This window comes from Solanum tuberosum, unplaced genomic scaffold, assembly GCF_000226075.1.
Source record: "Solanum tuberosum cultivar DM 1-3 516 R44 unplaced genomic scaffold, SolTub_3.0 scf00073, whole genome shotgun sequence".
NCBI classification, from domain to species: Eukaryota; Viridiplantae; Streptophyta; class Magnoliopsida; order Solanales; family Solanaceae; genus Solanum; species Solanum tuberosum.
Window position 1 is genome coordinate 565354 of NW_006239002.1, and position 22194 is coordinate 587547.

Here is a 22194-nt window from a genome sequence, read left to right on the forward strand (position 1 = left end):
TAACATTGAGATTTGAGTTTGACACACACAAAAAATCATTGATAATCACTTAAAAACAAGGTGACAAACCAAATGAACCATGCACATGAGTTGACAAATTGCATTTTGCTCAAAAGTAAACACCGACATATTGTAAAATAATCGAGAGTATGAGACAATAAAAAATAAAAGAATGAAACTAAACCCTAAGTCACGAACTCTATATATCGAATGATATTAAATTAATTTATTAATTTACTATCGAGTTATCAGTTAACCAATCAAGAAAAAACCTCAAGCCGTTAAGAATGGATAAACCAATAAAAAAATAAAATCAAAACTATTACCGAAATTAATAAACCAATAACTCATTATTGATAGATCAATATTTTTTTCCCGATTTGAATTATTGGTTTTGATTCGATTTTAAACAACTCTACTTTTATGGCATGATATTTTGAGTTCAGTATCAATATTTTTTATTAATGTAATTTAGAATTTAACATTAAGATAATTGTTATTATATGCATAAATAAAATTGCTTTCATGATCCGTTGTTTTTATTGTTGTGGAATTAGAAATCAACTTTTTAATAAATACTTTCAATATTAAAATCAAAATAAATAAAAATATTTCTACTACAACAAAGCAAACCACAAACAAATTATATTTGAGTTGAAGTGACAGAAATTTGAAAGGCTTTGAAACAAGCTATATGAATTGGTTGATCAAGAATTTGTATATTAGCAGATGCAATTTTTTTTTTTTATATATATATATAACTACATCGTGGAAAATAGATATCCCTTTCGAAAATATATAAAAATCAATGATTTTTTTAAAAGATATCAACAATTTATATATTCATCTGACATTAAATGTGCTAACTCACCATAATCTAATGCAATTTTCAATTTTCTTTCTGCATAGAATTTCTTGAAATTCAGGTTTCCCAAGTCAAACGGTAAATGACACATTGATATTGTATAAACATTTGAAACAAATTATAAAGTAATATATTGAAGAAAAAAGTGAGAGAAAATTTAATTTAGAAATGAATTGTCTTGAAAAGTAAAATATAACGTAACAAAGTTTTAATGTGGTTACGGTATCACATTCATTAGCTCTAATGATTACTTGTGCAATGTTTATCAATTGAAAATAATTTTCCTATATATTATTGTAATTATAATATAATTTTTTTAAAAATTCCATAATATTGTATCAATTATCAATTGGAAATAAATTTTCTATATATTAATATTATTGTAATTATTATAATATATAGATTTCAAAAAAGATATAAGTAATTTTTTCTATAATTTTTCTACATATTATTATAATTATAATATAATTAAAAAAAAACACAGCGTATAAAAAAAACAAACTTGAGGGAGACGCCTCAATCTTTAACCTTTTAGCGTAAAAATAAATAATTCTAACAAGAAGACATTCTAAATTCGATTAGCGTAAAACTAAAGCTTGAGGGAGACGCGTTTTAATGCGCAATTTCTTTAGTATAAAACAGTATAGTTAACTCATAATAATTCTAAGTTTCTATTATCAGCGTTTCAATTCAATTTCAATTCTCAGAAATCGGAGATGAGCATGGAGGAACCCTCACGCTCTGCCAACTCCGGCTCCAATTCAAAACGAACCTCAAATTCCAATCAAAGCAACAAGAAGAAGAAGACGAGTCAAAATACCCTAGGCATGGCCTGGGGTGCCAGTTCTCGCTCTGCTTCTCGTCCCGCCTTCAATAATTCACCTTTCTCCAATTTTGGCAGGCAAAATATTACTTATTTCTTTATTTGCACTAATTTTGCAAAGTTTTGTACATTATCTTGAATTTTTGTATACAATCTTGAATATTTATACACGATCTTGAAAATTAATTAGTTTTCAATTGATTTTGAATAGACTTTCATCAATAAAGAAAGTTCGTGTTGATCTTCTTATTGTGGCTTTTGAAAACTTTGATGTAGTTACATGGCCGTCAAGAATCAGAAGCTTCACGAGCAGTTTGAGGCGGAGGCATCAAGCACTTCTATCAGTGGTTCAAATTCTTCAAAACCTATATTTCAGGGCGTATCCATTTTTGTTGATGGATACACGGTTCCTTCCAGTCAGGTTTATTACATTATGGTTTCTTTCTGGTCTATTTCATGTGATTTTCTTGCCGGGGATTAATATGTTATGGTTGCTTCAAGATTTACGACTTAAAACATCCTGAATGGAACTATGAATGATGTCAAATACTGTTTCATCAATAAAAAACTTCTCTAACTTTTGAATTGGGAGACTACGATTACTTGTATTCCTGTAAGGAGTTCATTTCAGTCTGCATGTAAACCCGTATTCAAACATCCATCTTCATTGTAATCAATACCTTGACTATATAGCTATCATATTCTTTTCTGTACGTCACTGGATTTTCTCAGATGGAAGATTAGGTTGCTTCTCTTGTAGTTTATTGATTTCAACAATATCTTTCCAGGAACTTCGAGGATTTATGTTGAAGCATGGAGGCCATTTTGAAAATTATTTTTCTAGGCGTCGTGTTACTCATATAATATGTAGTAATCTTCCTGACAGTAAGGTCAAGAATTTAAGGTCAGCTGTAAAACCAAGTTCAATCAGTTTCTTATTTTGTATCTCTGCTGAAAATAGAAGTTGTGATTATTTTAAGATTGGTTTGAATTTGATATAGGTCCTTTAGCAGGGGACTTCCAGTTGTCAAAGCCACATGGGTGTTGGATTCTGTTGCTGCAAATAAGCTTCTGAATTGTCAGTTTATATTTCTATGACTTGATTTTTAATGCAAACCAGCAAGTTGTCCACTTGTTTACTCTTATGAGCTCTTCTATCATTGTTTTGTTGTTTTCAGGGGTTCCTTATCAGCTTGATCAGCTTGCAAGTGAAGTTAATAACCAGCCTAAGCTATCTGCTTTCTTCACAAAAAACATTGCTTGTAATGATGATACAACAACATGTTCAACTATCCAAGCCACATCTAGAGTTGGGAGCCCATTGTCATATTCTGGACCAATTGAAGATCCTTTATCATTTGAAGAGTGGCAATCTGCAGAAGATTTGGAGCCTTGTGCTCTACAATCTAAAGATCTAGTGCAAACAAACTACAATGTAGATAGAGTTGAGGAGTCAAGTTGTAGCATAGCAATGCAAGAACTGAGTGATGCTGCAAGTGGAGATGGAAGCCAAGCTCCATTTTCAGCACCTTCCAGTCCTCATAACGATGCATCAGTTTGTAGCGAATGGATGAGTTATCCCGTTAACGCGGGCCCATCAAATTTAAAGATTCCTAGGTCTCCTAATCAGCAACATTCAACTTTAGTTGATGCTAATTTTGTGGAAAATTACTTTAAGGTACATATGTTGCTATCTTGATATTGGCTTTGCTCTTGCTAGAACATCTTGTATTTATCTCCCCCAAAGAAGCAAAAAAAGAAAAAACAACAAAAAAATGATTGTAATGAACAATATCTACTCTCAAGTTCATTTTTCTTTTTTCCTTATTGCTAGAGGCGCTGAAAAGTTAGTTTATATTGTTATCATTGTTAAGTTAATTATCATCACATATTACAACACCTCTCTGCAAATATAGCCTGGATTTTGGAGCTCACATGTAAATTTCAATGCGGACTAATAAGTCTGAAAATGGGCTTACGAAGTCGATTTTGAAAGATGTGTTAAGACTAAACATCCAACCTGGACTTTGAGGCAATGGGTCAAGTAACTTAGGATGAACTCCCCAGGATGCCCTTTACACAAACGACGTGGGATATAGTACACACACAATATATATATGGGATGTTATGTATCTCCAACACCTTTGATAGGTGAAATGCCAGCGCATGTTATGTTATCCTAATAGGGCACCAAAGAGGGGCCTTTCATGTGCAAAAAGCTTTTGCTCAAAGGATAGACAAGGCTGAGCTCATAAAGAAAAACATGTTAAAGGGTGATATGACATTGGTATTCTTTTTCACAACAATTGCCAAAACAGTATCCACATGCACATAGCAACCGTCTCTTTTTGGGTTAAAATTCCCTTTAACTACTGACCATTATCAACTTACTTTATGCTTTTGCTTCTGCTGTTGCTGGATATGGGATGACAAAATGATGGACCTTTCAAGATTGTGGAAGATCTAATCTTAATTCTTTTTTTTTTTTTAGTTGAGAAAAAACCGAATACCAAGAATCAACAGCCAACTCATCATACCTAGATATTGTGTTGCTTATATTACTACTATTAAATTCTTGGCATCCAGATTTTCTTGGGCCTTCTGATGCGATGAGACTACTTGCTTTTGCTTGTGGATCTGTTATTTTGAATTTGTTTATTTGCAGCTATTGCATTGTATAACTAATATATATATAAATGTATGTGCACATTGATAAGTAATTGCATATCAAATACTAAAAGCACCTTGTGACAAAGTGGTTGACGTATTCCTCGTGTGCTTTTGCCTTCAGCATTCGAGGTTGCATTTCATTGGCACCTGGAGAAACCGGTATCGTAAACGATTTCCTAGCTCCCCTGGTGGGTTTAGATGCACAAGTTCAGGCCCTAGTTCTTCAGCAACAGCAAATAAGACAATGATTATTCATGTGGATATGGTAATTTCTGCTTCGATGGTCTAGAAACTTGACTTGTCCTCTTTATGTTGTTGTGACTGCGTCTATGTTCTGGCTCTCCTCCCTTCTCACTCTCCTTGATCTAAAGGAATCTCATATATATGTTATACTACCTGTCTCTGTAGATTATTCTCTGTACTAAAACAATCAGTTCAACTTTACTTGTTCAGGATTGCTTTTTTGTGTCTGTGGTCATTAGGAATCGTCCCGAGTTGAAGGATAAACCTGTTGCCATTTGCCATTCAGATAATCCACGCGGAACAGCTGAAATATCTTCAGCGAATTATCCTGCTAGGGGTTATGGTCAGTCTTTCAGTCAGTAATTCAATCTTTTCTTAAATATTATCCTGTGTTCGAAATTTGATCGTCATTCAAGCTTATTTCTCATAGGAGTCAAGGCTGGAATGTTTGTCAGAGATGCCAAGTCATGTTGCCCTCACCTAGTAATTCTTTCTTATGACTTCGAGGCTTATGAGGAGGTGGTCATGATATTTCAGTTTATTCATCTTGTTCTTTTTCCCCTTTCAATTGAATTCTTTTGTATTTGGATATCGAGTCCTATAAAATCTGATTTCATTTGCAGGTTGCTGATCGCTTTTATAACATATTGCACAAGTACTGCAACAAAGTGCAGGTATGGCCTCAAAACTGCTTGTTGAACAACTTCGTGATGTTCTTTTCTCTTGATTGATAATTGCTACTGAATGCAGGCCGTAAGTTGTGATGAAGCATTTTTAGATGCCACTGATTCTGGAGTAGAGGACATTCAAACTTTTGTCTCAGTGATCAGAGAGGAGATTCTTGATGCGACAGGCTGTACTGCTAGTGCTGGTATTGCTGGGAATATGCTTATGGCGCGTCTTGCTACTAGGATTGCAAAACCAGATGGGCAGTGTTACATCCCTGCTGAGAAGGTAGCTTATTTCGAGCTGTCTTTTTGATGTATGGAGAGGGGGGAGAACTTATGTTTTGATCTTTGTCATCTAAATATGTGTATCTTCTATTGTATTACAAAATACAATTTTGCTGCTACATCTTTATCGGTTACATGTCATTGCTTTCTCTTTAACTATTTGTAGTTAATCTCTTCTTACCCGATAGTCCGCTAGGCATTGTAAATTTGCACGTACTTCTAGAAAGGACATGTCTGCAAGTCAAATCAGATTTTATTGGCTCCACTGTCATAAAGCGAAGTTTCTGCCAGGGCTTCTCCATGCCCTTGCCATGTGAGCTGTTTCTCCATTGCCACATGAGGCTTTTTTTGGTTCACTTTGTTTATGTCCATCCTGTTCAAGTATGATTACCTTTTCCGCTGCAAGAATCTGGAGTTAGATGGAAATCAACATGAATTCTTGAATTATTTTACTAATTTTTGAAAATAAATTACAACTTTCTTATTACCATATAAAAATGTAAAACAATCTGCGAATATTTTATGAAGGATAAGTCCCAGAATTGGGCTATTTTGATAACTTAGTTTTGTCCCATCACAGATACTATTCTATATCAAACACATTTCTCTTGTTTTTACATCTTTGTTGATTTACTACTTCCTTTTTGATCATCTTATATTTTAGTGTCTACTGTATGTAGTGGCAGAAGAGGAAAACAAAGACTTGAAGATCATTTTAGAGAAGTGAAATAATTATTGTGCTGATTTATCTTGTTGGCTATATTAGGTGGAGGAGCACCTGTGTGAACTTCCAGTAAAAGCACTTCCTGGAATCGGTCACGTGTTGGAAGAGAAGTTGAACAGGAGACAAATCACAACTTGTGGGCAGCTGCGTATGATTTCCAAGGTTCTCATTGTTTAGTATTTGTTTCCTTCTGCAATATATTGGTAATTGCTCTCGCGGTTTTGATTTTCTATCTAGTTATAGTTTTTTACAACAAGCACTGTTCTGCATCTCTTTTGATCTGGTTTCCCTGAGATATGTTTCATGCTTGAAGAACCACTACAAGAGTATTTCATGAATCATTGAATCTCTTGCTACAGAGATCTTCTTGTTCATTGTATGTTTGCTAGTATATTGTTTATAAAAATAATAAGATAATGGTATTTATTAAAACTAGTAGCTGGAAGGTACTGCAAAATTGTATCAAGGGCTGGGTAAAACCTGAATTAACCGTGGTGCACTTGCGGGAAACTCCTTGCCGAGGGCCTGTGCACCCCCGGGATTAGTCGGGGCTCAAAGAGACTCGGACACCCGGTGCAAATCAAAAAAAATTGTATCAAGGGATATGTTTGTAAGAGTTCATAAGCAGAATTTCTCCCAAGCCGGGTGGCCTAGCATTTAGGAGAAGGAGTGACAACCTTGGAAACCAAGGATTGCAGTCTAGCATGGACGACACTAGTTGAATTATTCCGACCTTCCTACACTATGGAAGGAGGAGGAAGGGGTTGTGGTGGTGTAGTGTTGTTTGATACCTAGGCCAGTGGGGGTTGCAGGTATTCAGTGGATTAATCTTCTTGTTTAGATGCCTTCTCCATCCAAAGCTCTCCATGAAACTATATTTTCCATTTCTTGTGAAAAAAGGTTTCAAGTTTAACAGGTAATCTCAACTATAGCTAAAAAATGAGGTTTGTTATTTTCATGCTGTCTGCTCGAGTCAGAGTCCTCTCTGCCACTTGTTCCCTAGTTTCATGGGCCCATGTTAAGTCTAGCATCCTTGGAACCTTCATTTACTAGAGCTGATGAAAAGGTACATTGTTTATTTAAGATAGCATTTACACCTATTTGGCTTACTCAGCTCCTGGAGTTTATTTCAACTAGTGATGTTTTGTTAAATTCATGGTTAAAATGTTCCCAAATGTATGATCATTCAATAAAGTGAGAATATCTTGTCTAGTGGAAACTAAGATTAATCAGTGCTTAAGAAATTCCTTATTGGCATGGGGGTTGTTTCTTTTGAGAACGAAGTGTGTCGAACACATTACAGCACTTGTTTGTTCGTTGATTGGTTATCTTTTCTTAGAATTGCTCAAGACTTGTCTTATTGATTAAAGAAGCGATTTTTTTATTGGTGAATACTTTCATAATTTTTTTGCTGTTATTCAGCTGGTCAAGTGGGATGCTTTTCTCCTTCATATGATACTTATCGATACACCAATTGTGGTGGCACAAAGAATGCTTTATATATGGGCATGCCATGTTTTGGGGATGACATGCATTATACTCAATATTGGACTATATATATCTCCCACTCATTTGTTGTGTTTCCAGGAAACTCTCCAGAAGGACTTTGGTTCTAAAACTGGCAGTATGCTATGGAACTACAGTAGAGGGATAGATGACCGGTTGGTTGGCATGATACAGGTTAGGACCAACACAGAATGTCTTACTTTATTGCTTTTATTTGTAGGCTTTTCTTTTGGATTTTTGTCATAGTCACATAACTGACTCACGAACTCCCATTGACTCCTTTATTTCACTGTTTCTTATTGTTTTGAATATTGGAGACTTGCTTAATGATTGATGAGTGTTTATTTTGCCTCCTGTGCTGCTTGTTGCTTCTAACCTGCGTCATTGATTCTGGTGCCGATATAAGTATGTCTCTCAAGTGGTATTGTGTGTGTGCTTATATATTTATGATATTTTCAGAGCAAGTTTTCGTTCTGTTTCAAATGTAGTAAGTAGTACATATACACTTGCATCGTATTTCTGTAGAGGTCTTAAAAAGCTGTTCTAGTACCTGTCAAAATGAAGCAGATACTAGTTACATGTTTCGTGAATCTGCATCATGAAGTTTGTCATTTTGTTTATAATCAGTCATGCAGGTTCAAGCCAAATATATAAACTTCTCGATAACGTTTGCAGGAAAGCAAATCCATAGGTGCAGATGTTAACTGGGGCGTGAGGTTCAAGGATCTGAAAGACGTTAGATCTCCACTAAATATCATTGTTGTTTTGTCCCTTTGTACTAATGCTTATTGACAGTAAACACCTTCTCAATTCAGGTACAACATTTTCTGTTAAACCTTTGCAAGGAGGTTTCATTACGTTTGCAGGGGTGTGGAGTGATAGGGAGGAAGTTTACCTTAAAGGTCTCTCTGTTTTTTGTCTTATGAAGCCACTATTTTTTTATTGAGATTATAGTTCATTACTGAGAACTTTTAGCATAAACTAGTTGTATAGTTGGTTCTTATGCTGCTTTTGCACCTATATTTATCAATACAGATAAAGAAAAGAAAGGGTGATGCAGGGGAGCCAGTAAAGTATTTGGGCTGTGGTGTTTGTGATAACTTGAGCCATTCTGTCACGGTATTATATTTTCTGTGATAACCTTGTGCTCCGTGTGTTCTAACTGAAGAAATTTCTATTTCCTTTAATTGCATTATGCCACTTGTAGGTGCCATTGGCTACAGATAGTGTTGATGTGCTTGAGAGAATTGTTTCACAGCTTTTTACGACTTCACACGTGGGTAATTGCTTTCCCTATGTGAATGATACACTTTACAATAAGGGTTCAAATCCGCACCCAAGAGTGTGGCCTAGTGGTTCAATGAACTGGGTGCAAACCTTGGAGATCAGGTTCAAATTCCAGCAAAGACAAAAAAACACTAGGTGATTTATTTCTAGGGTGAATGCCAAAATGGAAATGGATCATCTTTAGAAATTTTAGCCGATCTCAATGATCTGGCAGAGAATGCTATTTGCATGAAACTTCAAAAACCTTATGTATAGCCTGAAAGGAAACTAAAAATATACTGGTGCAGCTCTGATGCTGATGAAACATTTAAGTGCAACTTTGGTGTTCTTTGGTTTCTGCATTAGTGGCATTTCTCTTTTCACTTAATTTTTAGACGAATCAGAATCAATCAAGTCATGGTGAATTTTGAACATTACAGACCAAAGATTTTCTCTAAGGATGTTAGAATTCCCTTTGGATCAAGTGAATTTAGAGTAAGAAACTTAGATTTTTCTTCCACAGCAACCATTTCTTTGTTCCACAACAACAAAAACATACACAGTGTGATCTCAGTATGACTTGTAGTCTACCCTGTTTTCTTCTTCTAATATAAATGCTGTTTTGACTATTGCTGTGCAGATGTGGAGGACATACGAGGCATGGGATTGCAGGTCTCAAAGCTTGAAACTGCAGATAGTTCCAAGCAAGGTCTTTTCTTTGCGCTTCATATATCTCTCTATTCCAGTTATGATGACGACAGTATATCATTTATGAACTGGCTTTTCTACTAATTTCATTGACATAAATCCAGGCAAAGAGATATACTCCATCAGATCTTGGCTCACTGCTCCCTCTACTAAGACCAATAACCAAAACAGAAGCAGTAGTCATGAGAAAGGTGCTGATGCTGGTTTGACTTCTTCACTTAATTTCATTGGCTTGTCCAAATATTTATTGTCTCTAGTCATGCCTATTGCTTGATAGAAATATTTCCAACACACTTAAACTGGTACTGAAACTCTATTGTGGTTCCTTCCACTGGCTGTGTTCTAGCTCATGAAAAGTGGTAGACCTTTTAAAGGAATCTCTTGAATTTGTGTGTCCTAAAAATACTTGAGGACATCATAATTGTTTATCTTAGATTGTTTCCTTTCTCTGTACAACACGAGAAACTCAATGGGATTTTTATTGCAGCAGCACTGATGGATATGAAATATATTTTTTAATGCTTCTGTTAAAAAGTTAGTATGATGGTCTTGTGTTGTTTCTTCATGTCAATTTATTCCAACATCGATTCTGTGTTTTCAACAAGTTCTTACCTAAAAAGTATCATCTGAACTTGTATTGAGTTCATTTTCCACTGAAGACATGCTGGATGAGTCTGAATTCGATATGCTTCTCTGATATTGCAGCTAACAGTAAAAGCAGTGTTGATGAACGCCAGGCTCAGTTGCAGGGTGATTCAAGTACACCTTTCATTGAAATGACTGCAGCGTCGCCCTCTGGTACTGCTGGAACTCTGCCTCCTATGAACGAACTTGATATAGGAGTTATAGAGTCTCTTCCTCTTGAGGTCTTTTCAGAAATTAATGACATGTATAATGGAAAATTGGCTCATTTTATTAATGAAAAGAGAAGCAAAGGTGAGGATGCATTCCTTTAATTTGCAGAAGGCAGTTGGTTAACCCAATTAGCTTATACATATATACCATTTTGTTACAAGATTTTGCCTCACTTCTCATATCTTTTAAATTAGGCGTATCAGGAAAAGAAAACATATCTTCTGTTTGCCCTGCTGCACCTGGTGAAGCTTTTGCTGCTCATGAGGTATCTTTAGTTTTTCTCCTCTTCTTGGGAGAGCTTAGTATTTGTCGTGGTTTAATATTGGTGATGATGTTTATCTTGTTTCTACAACCTCATGGTGTTGATTCTGGTGGATATAATTGGAGCATCAGTATAATGAAGAGGAAATCCAAGTGGTCTCTTATCCTAATAAGCTTTTTGCTGATATGAAAAGTGAGACACTGTCTGAAGCTAGTGTACCAAATATGGACGTGGTTATTAATGCTCCTGTCTCAGGAGGCATCAGTCTAATGCCTTCTTCTCTAAGTCAAGTAGACACCTCAGTTTTTCAAGAATTGCCTGAGGAGTTGAGGACAGATATACTTGAACTCCTCCCTGCACACAGGAACACTGAAGCTTCACTAGATGCTTCCTTGGTCTGTGCTAATAATCAGAACTGTAGTCCTTCTATTTCAAGCATTGATTTGTGGGTTGGAAATCCACCTGAATGGATTGACATATTCAAAGCCAGCAATTGTCAGATTTTGTGCGTTTTGGCAGAGATGTATCAAAGAGCAGGGGCAAAGAAACAGTTATCTTCTGTACTGCAGAGGACTATGTATCAGATTTACATTCTCCCTGATGTCGGTACTGATGGATGGGATGAGGCTGTTAGTTGCTTGTGCGAGCTTATCAAGCAGTATCTAAAATTAAAAATTTCAACTGATATTGAAGAGGTTTACATATGTTCTTGTCTTTTAAGAAGGTATGTACATGAGACTACACGTATCTGCAGTATGTGTTCATTTTCTTCTGCACATCTATTTTCTTGGCACTTGCTTCTGTATTTCTAATCCTCTTTGCGATCTTCAATTTCTTTCTTGATGCTATTGTATTCCTTTCATCCTTGGAATCTTGAAGTAGAAACTCAATGTGGTGTTATTTAAACATGCAGAACCCAAGGTGATGAGGAAATTAGACTGCCACGAAGTGTAGTTTTCCAAGTAAATATTTTGATAAGATTTCTCAAGTAAAATTTTGAAGGACACATACTGGCAGACTTGCGGTCTTTGCTGTATTACACAACGACTACACCTCAATCTGAAACAACTTCGGGTCGGCTATATGAATCCTCACCTTTCTATTTAAGCTCAACTCATGTCATCATCATACCAAATAAAAATTCATTTCGTATAGTGATAACACTTTCTCTTTCTTAGCGCTCCGCCCCCCTTGTATAGTAAGGGCTACTTTGGTTGCGCGGCTTTCTCTTTATAGGGTGACTTGACTCAGCTTGATTTAAGGAAAAAATAAATTAAATATATATAACAATAACAATCAATGGTATTAGAAGTTCCCTAACAAGTCTAAAGCCTATTCTCATCTAGTAGATATCATCTATATGGATTTTTTCTTCAATTGTATCCTATCTTTAGCTAAATCTCCATTGATTCCAAGAAATTGTAGGTCTTTCACGACAACTTCCTTCCATGTGATTTAGGTCTACCCTGTCATCCGTTTTAACATCCTCACTCAACATAATTGCACACCTACGTACAAGTGCATCATAATTGCACACCTACGTACTACCATGACATCATCTCGAGCGACCTCTCTTTTTATCTTCATTGCATGCTATTTTCACCTTTTGGCAAGTGACCATTTTTAATCTTATCGAATATTGACTGCACATTCATTTTTAGAATCTGCATCTGTGCGACATTCATCCCATGGATATGTTGGACTTAAGCAATTATCATATAACATTTTCGGTCTTATAGTTGTTCAGTAGAACTTACCTTTCACTTTGGCAGCCATCCTTTTACAACATAACACCTCAGTAACACATTTCCATTTCAACCATCCAGTTTTATTTTTATGAGTAACATCTTCATTTATTATTCCGTTCTCTTGAAACAACAAGCCTTGGTGTCTAAATTGTTTGTATTTGGGCACCGCAATTTCGTCGAGTCTCACCTCAATTTTACTCTTCTAACTAAACTTGGTGCATATATTCACTTTTATTTCTATTTTACCGAAGATCCTTACTCTCTAAAAGGCTTCTCCATAGTTCATGCTTTTGGTTGACGCTCTCGCTGGTTTTGTTGATTCACACTATCATCAGCAAATAGCATCCACCATGGGACCTCATCTTTTATTGTGTGGGTTAGCTCAACCATAACTAGGATAAACAAATCGGGGCTCAATGTTGATCCCTAGTGTAGACCCACTGTTCCGAGGAACTCTTTTGTATTTGTATCTCCTACTATTATTCTCATGTAAGTGATGACTCCTTAATACATGTCCTTTATGACATTGATATATTTAATGTGAAATACCTTTCTTTTCCCTCACCCATCGAAGGACCTTTTGTGGTACTCTTGTCATATGCTTGCTCCTTCCACAATAAATAAATAAATAAAAAGAAGTATGTTTTTAAATGTAAGTATTAACACAGGAGACAGGGCTTCTCCTGTCGTTTACCTTCAAACAGGGGGACATTCCCCACAACAGCTGGTGAGGAAGATTAACTGGAGGGACTCTTGAAAACTGTCTTTCCAACTTCTTCCTCTTTTTTGTCATTTTTTGTGGTGCTTTTGGTAAATACCTTGTCTAGCACAATGATGACATCTCATCAATATTTTTATTGTTTGGATATTTTGGATTCCTTTTGCATTGTTTTTAAAAAAAAAATTAAAATAATACTATTTACCTCTTTTACTGCAATCAGTAGCACAAATAAATATGGGAAGTGTAACAGGGAAAATGCATTTGTGATTTGTTATGAATGAAGACTGGGTCTGACATTATTGAGATTGTGATATCAGGTTAACTGCAAGGTCAAAAGTTTTCGTAGAAGTTTACAACAACTTGCTTCCACATTTTCAGGTAACAATAAGTTGTTTCATTTATTTTCTTGTTGAGATGTGTATCCATATATAATGTTTTATAAAGAAAAATATTGTTCGGATGATCTTCTTCTCAAACTTGTCTTTCCGACTCTTAGTGGAAATCATGAAATTTAGCTATACTGGAAGCAAATATGTTTGCTGGCTGTCGGCCTTGCAAGATTAAGCACATGATACTGGTTTAGGTCCCTTTATGGTTTTTGCTTATAGTTACAGTCTGCAATGGTATCACATTGTAAACTGTTTTCCCTTGTTTATGGCATGTTACCAAAAGGATGATATGACTCGTATGCATTGTTGAAAGAATTTCTACTAGATATTGATTTAACCATATTTGCAGAAAACGGGGCAGGCTGTCCTGCTGTTCTTGTTAACCCATTAATTGATATGGTTTCTTCTAGATTCTTTCTATCGTTCTAGGGAGTTTTACTTCTTAAGAGTTGTTTAACTTTTTAACAATACATGAGGGTGATGATATTGCGTAAGAATGCTGTGTGCGGGATTACAATCTTGCAGACTGCAGTAGTTACAATACATTGTGATACTTCATTTATGAATATTGGAAAATGTTATTGAAGTCTACCCATCTAGATTGTTATATGGGTGGCCAATTCCCCACCATATCTGGTACTGGTGTTGGATGTTGACTATCCTCTTTTTTGCCAAACCCATCAAAAACTCATTCAAGTCTGCAAATAGGGAGTACCCAATCTGTTGGTCTGCTGACATATGTTGCATGGAAAATTGTTCCAATCTTTCAGTTAACAAGTGTGTTGAAGTCCACATTGGCTGTGCGGAGGGAAAGTTGGTCTCTTTATATGGTCTGGGGCAATCCTCACCTCATGAGCTAACTTTTTTAAGTTGAGTTTTGCCAAGGTATCGGAGCAGAAAGAATTAAGTAAATAAAAATGTGCTCTGTGTAACAACTTAGCTTTAAGATGAGATGATAACATACTACATCATGGTAGTAGATCGCCCATCCTAATTTTTGGTTTACCCGATGTTAGGCCCCCAACTTGTATTGTCCACTCTCCAAATGTTCAATCCTGGGCATGCGAGGGGGTGTGGAAGTCCCACATCGGTTGTGTGAGGAAAAAATCTCGTTATATGGTCTTAGGCAATCCTCACCTCACGAGCTTGATTTTGGGGTAGAGCTAGGCCCAAAGTTCATTATCAAAGCGGTTGAACAGGTGTTTCTGTTCTTCTTAAGTATGTTATGGTCTCACTGTGTACGTCAATTAGTTTATTCCTTTTCCCTTTGTAATATAAGGGTGTCAAGCAATGTTGTGAAAGGCCCTCGCCTATCTACAGCAAGGCGAGGCGATTTGAAAATGGCGATCTATGGCGACGAAAAGGTGATGGCGAGGCGAGGCGACTGGCTTCGCCTTTTTTTAAAATTATTTTTTAAGGTCTTATTTAATAATTAAAAGCCAAAATTAGGGTTTTTTTTGGGTATTTTTGCAAACTTTCACCTCGCGACCTTCGCTCTTCTTCTCCTCAGTCGCGACCCCTTCGAGTTGAGAGTCGAGTTTCTTCGCGACTGCTGCCAGGTACGAGACGAGACCTCCTCTTTTCTTCTTCTTCAGTTCTTCTCTTCTTCTCTTCTTCTTCGTGACCTCCTTTTCACTGTGCTCTGTTTTCCAGTGGTAATGTAGTAGTGACCTGAGTCCCCTGTTTTCAGTTGTAGTGAACTGAGTGCTCTGTTCTGTTGCAGTGCTCACTGCTCACTGAAATCTGCCTATATTTTTAAAAAAAAATAATTTAATCCTTCTATAATTGTTTCTTCCCTACTTAATTTAGCTTTATACTAATTAATATAGTATTTAGAGTTCTAGTATTGCTTGTCAATTGTTGTCTTGTGAATTATTGAGTCATTCAAGTTCTACACTTTTAGTATCTACTATTAGTTTTTGAATTGAAATATTTGCTAATATATGTTATTGCTATTAAGATTTTGGATATTTATATATGCAATTAAAATTTTAATTTTTTGGTATTAATTGGTGCCTTAATTCAAAAAGGCGAGCGCCTCGCCGCTCGCCTCGCCCTTGTCGCCTTTCGCCGTCCAAAACACTGGTGTCAAGTTAAGTAGTTAAATACTGCATTGATAGGATTCCAGGGCTGTTCTGGTTGGAGTTGTCTTTGCAGCTAAATAGCTTCCTTTGGTCCTCCTTTTTAATTAGTAACTGCAGTCTTTTAGTTGCAAACCCAGTTAAACTTTAGATGATACTTAAAATTTTAATTGTAGTTAAAATCTATTTTTTGATAGTGGTTAAGAAGACTTGCTTAAAAAGGTAAAAGTATAAAGTTAGGGCATCTTTTCGGATATATTGTTATTATATCTGGATGAGAGAGCCCCCAAGGCCTAGCTCAAGTGGCAAAAGGTGGAGGATTTGTGGCTTAGGTCACAGGTTCAAGGCCCACACCATGCAAAGCGAAGCCCGGTATTTAAGTGGAGAAGGGTAGAGGGGCGGGCCCATTATCCACCGAGTTTAGAAGGCTGTGATTGGTCCAAAGGGCGGGTCACAGACGGATTTCTCGGTTATCAAAAAAAAAATATCTGGATGAGAAAATGTGAAGTAGCAATAAAATAAAATGAGTGTGACATCTTAGAATGTCTTTGAATTTGAAACTATTGGTTTAGATAAATAGCAATCTTTTCTTTACAATAACAAATTCAAGTTTAGAATCTACTTTAACAGTGAATTTGTGACCTAACCTGATCAACTTTGTAGGCATCGGTTAGTGAGAACTATGGTGGCAGCTTTTACATTGCTTCTGTGACGGAATGATGTGTGGCATACCTTCTTTGCCAAGAAAAAGTGTCAGGTGCTCTATGCCTACAAGTCCACATTCTGCCTGCTCACTTGTTCTACTTGTAAACTGTGTATCGATGCAAAGGACCTCTTGTACAAGAACTCACACCTGGTTTAACAGAAGATCTTGTGAACTTTTGACAGTACCACATGATGTTAGACGAGCCCTGTTATCTTAGACGTCCAGTCTCCCAAGATAGTGCCTTTGGTTATGCATGTGAGTGCTTCTTCATTCTACACTAGCAATCTTTCTTTGAACTTCCTGGAACTAGTTTCTTAATGAGCATTTACTAAAAAATGTGAAAACTCTATATCATCAATCTTGCTTTTGATTCCTTGAGAAATTTATTGAATATTTTTGAGAAAGGTAACATTACTTCTATATATCCATAGGTATACTACATCAAAGTGTAGTCCCCCTCCAAAAAGTTTTACTTACATCATTCCTAGGATCTTCTAGTTACAACCAGTCAATAATATTAAACACATTTTCAGCATCTCCTATCACTACTTGCTTACACCAAAAATAATAAAGCCCTAGGCAATTAGTCTTTATCTTCTGGATATTGTTCTGTTTTCCTTCAAAGCATCTTTGATTCCTTTCCTTCCAAATTGTCCACCAAATGCAAGCTGGGACAATCCTCCATCTCTTCTCATTTTTTCCTGCATTTCCATCCCTGTTCCAGCATTGTAGGACTTCTATAATACTCCCAGGCTTTGTCCACTTAATCTTCCTCTTTTGGATAAACATCTGCCACAATTGATCAGTCCATTTGCAGTGTAAAAAGAGATGGTTGACTGTCTCCACCTGTTCTTCACATAGATAGCAACTAGAGCGTAGATTGGGTTTCCTCTTGTTTAAGTAGATTGGGTTCTCATGTGTCAAGACTGCCTACTTTGCCAAGAGCCATGTGAAGTAATTCACCTTGTAGGGAATTTCTGTTCTCCAGATCATCCTCCAGGGCCATCCTGCATGCTGCTCCTCCGTAGACCTGAGTTCTCTGTATGCTGATTTTACAGTCTCTCCCCCTTCCATACTAGTCTATCTTCCTCCCCTGTCAGATTGGTAGCCATTTGCATTGTATCATGAAATCTTGCTATGGTTGTCATCTCCCAATCATTTAGTCCCCTTCTTAGAAACAGGTTCCACCCTTGTCCTGTCCATAACTCTGCCACTGTTGCTTCTTGTCCTTGGCTCAGACTATGTAGTACAGGGAAAGTATGTTTGAGTGCTTCCTGTCCACACCAAATGTCATTCCAAAAAGCTACTTTTTCTCCATTGCCCACCTTGCAGCTTGTTCTCTCTTTGACCAGCTGCCATAGGTTCCTGATAGACCTCCATACACTACAATTGTAAGGGTTGGTGATCACCTCTGTCATCCATTTATCCTCCATGCCATATTTTTCTATTATTACTTCCTTCCATAGAGATACTTCTGGTGAGACAAATTTCCACAACCATTTCATCATCAAACTCTTGTTTTGGGTTTTCAGCTCTATGATATTGAGTCCACCGCCTCTCTTACTTACCAGCAATTCCTCCCATTTGACCAAATGGTACTTTCTCTTATCTTTGCTTCCCTGCCATAAGAAGTTCCTCCTAATCGCATCCAACCTCTTGGTTACCTTGGCTGGTATAGGGAATAATGACATCATGTACGAGGGAAGGGCATCCAGGACACTGTTAACTAGAGTTAGTCTGCCACCTGACGATAAATATTGACACTTCCAGTTTGCAAGCTTCCTTTCACATTTCTCAATTACTCCACTCCATATTTCTTTTGACTTGCTCTTAGACCCCAAAGGCATTCCCAAGTAGGTTGTTGGTAATTCACCCACTTTCCCTCCTAGTGTATTGGCTAGGTCTTCAATATTTATCACTGTGTTGACTGGATAGATGAAACTCTTGCTCCAGTTTATGTGCAGACCTGAAACAGCCTCAAAAATATTGAAAATGACCCTCAAAATCAGCATCTGCTCCTCTACTGCATCACAAAAAACTAGAGTGTCATCTGCATATTGTAGATGAGTAATCTCTAGATTATTTCTTGTATTATTTCCCACTTGGAAACCTCTGATCCAGCCCTTTACTTTTGCTGTCTGAAATAGGTTGTTTAGTCCTTCCATGGCCAAGATAAAGAGAAAAGGGGATAAGGGGTCCCCTTGTCTCAGACCTCTGTATGACGAGAAGAAGCCACATGGGCTTCTATTGATCAAAATAGAGAATTTCACTGAGCTTATGCACTGTCTAATCCATTTTAGCCATTTTGTTCCAAATCCCATCCTTTGTAACAGATTCATCAAAAAGTTCCAATTCAAATGATCATATGCCTTCTGGATATCCAGTTTACATAGGATCCCTGGTTTCTTGTCTCTCTCTCTGGAGTCTACACTTTCATTGGCTATCAATACTGCATCCATGATCTGCCTATTCTTGATGAAAGCCATTTGTTGTCTATCCACTAGCTTATGTATCACTTTTTTCAGTCTTTCGGCCAAAAGTTTTGCAATTATCTTGTACACTGCCTATTCTTGAGAAATTTATTGAATATGTAAGTTCTCCTTCTTCTTGATTTCTCTTCTTCCCCTCTGCTCATGGTCTCAGAAGTACCTAGATCTGTCCTTAACTTTAGGAGATATTTCCTGATTTCTGAAGCTGTTAATTGCTGCTTTTGTTTTGTTGAAGATTTTGTAACCTTCAAGTGGTCATTGTAAACCAAGAGGGTGATAGAGTCATAGAGGGTATTTTTAATCCACATTCCATTTGTGATTTTTTGTATCTTCTTTTTATTTTCATATGTTACTTGTAGTTCTCGCATCTTTCACTTATTTCCTCTTTAAGTTGAAATCTCATGTAGTGTGGAGGACCAGGTTAAAGTGATAGAGCTTGAGATCATCATGGTAGGTGGTACCTGTGTGTTCCAGAAGTGTTATTTCCAATTTGTGTTATGTATACATTTGTCTTCTCTCTTGCTTGAAGTCAAGCGGGGCTTCATTCTTTGGATGGATAACGTTAGGTGAAATGAAGTCATGAACTGCTTGAATCAGTTAAACAATCTATTCATTTTTGTCTTAGGCTTACTTTGTGGAGGTCCAGATGGTCATTCAACTGTGGTCTCTTTTATCAGAAAGCCACTCAATTTGATTTTTAACTCAAAAGTCACTCAACTATGAGTTTTTACTTACTAAGTCACTCTACCTATTTAATTGATTTTTTTAAATTAAAATTCGCTTACATGAAATTTTTATTTCTAACCAAAATTTCAAAAAATAAAAAAATGTCCATCTAAACCATTTAATGACCCGCCCACTTAGCCCGACCCACTAAAAACGTGATCGGGATCATTGAAATTATCATCCTCTACCTCACCCACTATATTTTCTTGGACAACCTCTATTACATCATCCCTTAACTCAGTACACTATCACCTTGAACTTTTTCAGCTAGCACTATGCTTTAAAAAAATTCAAACAGTGACGTTCAAATAATAAATCCTAACTATTATATTTTGGGGGGAAAGGGTAAAATAACAGGGTCACTATTGGTATCCTTTTATGTAAGACTTTTGAAACAACTTTATTAATAACACTGCTCAAACTAGTAGGTCTTACATCTCCAAAACTGAGAAATTAGTGTGGGTGATGTATCTAGGGAGCTCCTGTACTACAAAAAATGCTTTCACCAGTTTGATTACATCTGTTTTCACAACAGCTTGGTTGTTAAAACTTCTATTTTGGTATGCTGTCAAGAAAGGTGGTTTGATGGAAAGCAGTGCCTGTTTGTTCTCGACTTGCTTGATTCTTCTGTTTAAGGGTATATTTATCTGCCTTTATGTATGCTATGCTCTTCCCACTTCTCTTCTTTTCTAGTTTAATTGTGCCAGTGATGATAGTGCTCATCTTTTATTTTATTATTACAGAAAGGAATTGTAGTAGTCTGCATTTATCTGTACTTTGGCGTTATTGGTCAGGCCTCACTACACTGCAACTGCTGATTGGAGTGAGGAGCAGTTTCCATGGTTGTGGATTGCTAAGATGCAGTGTTGAGGCAGACTAATGGTTGGTGCTAAGTTCATGGTTAACCCAAATTAAGTCCTAGAAGGAACGCTTTAGAGTTCATTAGACTTCTTGGACGGTAATATCTTATGATCTGATATGACTATACCAAACTTTGGTATAATAAGTCATTTTTATTGTGTTTGCATGTCATAAGATATTAGAAAATGACTTTTCTCTCTTTTCGACTGAAGTTATTCTTCTTCGTAGGTACGTAACTTTTTGACTCATAGCACTGCTACAGTCAACACATAAACGTTATTATCCATCTTTACTGTTCGAGAAATTTTCAGAAGGTATGTCGTTTTTTGGAATATATCTTTTATACTGAGCACTGTTTGTTTTGTGCCGAGTCAGGTAGATAATTTTCTGAATTTTGGGTAGCTATTTTGTGCCGACTCAGGTGAAACTTTGTTTACATGAAAAACGGTGGCCTGTCACGTTCATAATTGAAGCTTATATGCAAGGGTAATCCATCACCTGGTTTGACCATGAAAATTAAAGAATACCTGCTCGTGCTCTCATATTACTCTTCACGTTTTGCCATTGCATTTTTCGAACAGCGTGCAGCATATGTTGGGACTGTTGACCCATTGAAACCGTACGGTTGCTTTTCAAATTTTTTGATTCCATTACATTTGTCGAGAAGTTATTGGGTTCAAATGAATTCGTATCTGAGCTTCTACCTCCTCCTTGGTGGCAGCCCAACATATAGTTCAAAGAGAATTTTAGAAATAGCAAACGTACTAGACATAATAAGACTTCTATAGCTATAGTTTCGATAATTGTGAACCTTTTAGAAATAGCAAACATAAAGACATAATAAGACTTCTATAACTATAGTTTCGATAATTGTGCCTCATAGATATAGTTCCGTTTGCTATGGAGGTTGCGATTTGTGTATTTCGCTTGTGAATATACAAATAGGGGTAAGTATATACAAATTTTGTATTTATACATTTAAGGATTTTTTTAGAGTCTCGTTTGTATATTTTACTTGCCAAACATGGTAATTTATTATGTATTTTTCATAAATTGTAAACAAATAGCGGGGGTTAACATATCCAATATTTTGTATTTATACCATCAGAAATTGAATTATGCAAATTTCGTATTTATACAAATTAAGTGAATAGCAAGAATTGGGGAAATTGTAGCTGCGATTTACAATTTTCTTAAACTGTAGCTATAGTACTTAAGGTAAATGTTTGTTATTCTGCATAATTTTCTCTTCTTATTAAATAGTCACATGGATTTGGTAGTCGTTTTGATTGAATTTTGGATTGTGTCCTAACATGCCGTCGAAGGAATTCTGTTGTAATGTTCACATTTCATTAACTATTATGTGTTTCATGGTGGTTTAAAAATCCGTGGAGAGAAATTTCTAGACGGAAAGAACGTGTGAAGACTAAAGAGTTAATATTCGTGCTGTCAAATTGAAAAAAAATTACAGTAATTAATAACTTGGTAAATCTGATGGTAGTAAATGGATATATACACATTTTGATAGTTTGTGTTGGTAAAAGGATAATAGACTTTATACTAAAAAATTAACATTTGCAATGTAGTCGGTATATCTA

At 36.2% G+C, this 22194-nt stretch overlaps 1 protein-coding gene across 9 annotated transcripts; it reads left to right on the forward strand.

The window, feature by feature from the left end:
* Positions 1-1446: 1446 nt before the first annotated feature.
* On the forward strand, positions 1447-21682 carry LOC102599689 (DNA repair protein REV1). Of its 9 annotated transcripts, none has more exons than XM_015308260.1 (27): positions 1448-1766; positions 1965-2109; positions 2477-2592; positions 2690-2766; positions 2867-3366; positions 4480-4623; positions 4812-4944; positions 5032-5120; positions 5225-5275; positions 5352-5555; positions 6321-6440; positions 7866-7958; positions 8460-8519; positions 8600-8686; positions 8820-8903; positions 8992-9064; positions 9691-9759; positions 9863-9961; positions 10464-10694; positions 10808-10878; positions 11007-11599; positions 13662-13722; positions 16478-16775; positions 20271-20372; positions 20479-20693; positions 20825-20910; positions 21018-21682. In XM_015308260.1, exons 1-23 carry the CDS (start codon positions 1582-1584, stop codon positions 16532-16534), a joined length of 3342 nt encoding a protein of 1113 aa, XP_015163746.1. In that variant the 5' UTR covers positions 1448-1581; the 3' UTR covers positions 16535-16775; positions 20271-20372; positions 20479-20693; positions 20825-20910; positions 21018-21682. The 9 variants fall into 9 exon arrangements, with proteins under 9 accessions (XP_015163752.1, XP_015163746.1, XP_015163748.1 ...); XM_015308262.1 differs by lacking the exon at positions 20271-20372 and having other exon boundaries at positions 16478-16571; positions 16703-16775; XM_015308263.1 differs by lacking the exon at positions 20271-20372 and having other exon boundaries at positions 16478-16571; positions 16703-16775; positions 20530-20693.
* The last annotated feature ends 512 nt before the right edge of the window (positions 21683-22194 follow it).

Coding starts and splice junctions, on each gene's coding strand:
- LOC102599689 (XM_015308260.1), top strand. CDS start 1,582: ATGAGCATGGAGGAACCCTCACGCTCTGCCAACTCCGGCTCCAATTCA. Junction 8,904..8,991: donor ACTTGAGCCATTCTGTCACG/GTATTATATTTT, acceptor TGCCACTTGTAG/GTGCCATTGGCTACAGATAG. Junction 9,962..10,463: donor TGAGAAAGGTGCTGATGCTG/GTTTGACTTCTT, acceptor CTGATATTGCAG/CTAACAGTAAAAGCAGTGTT.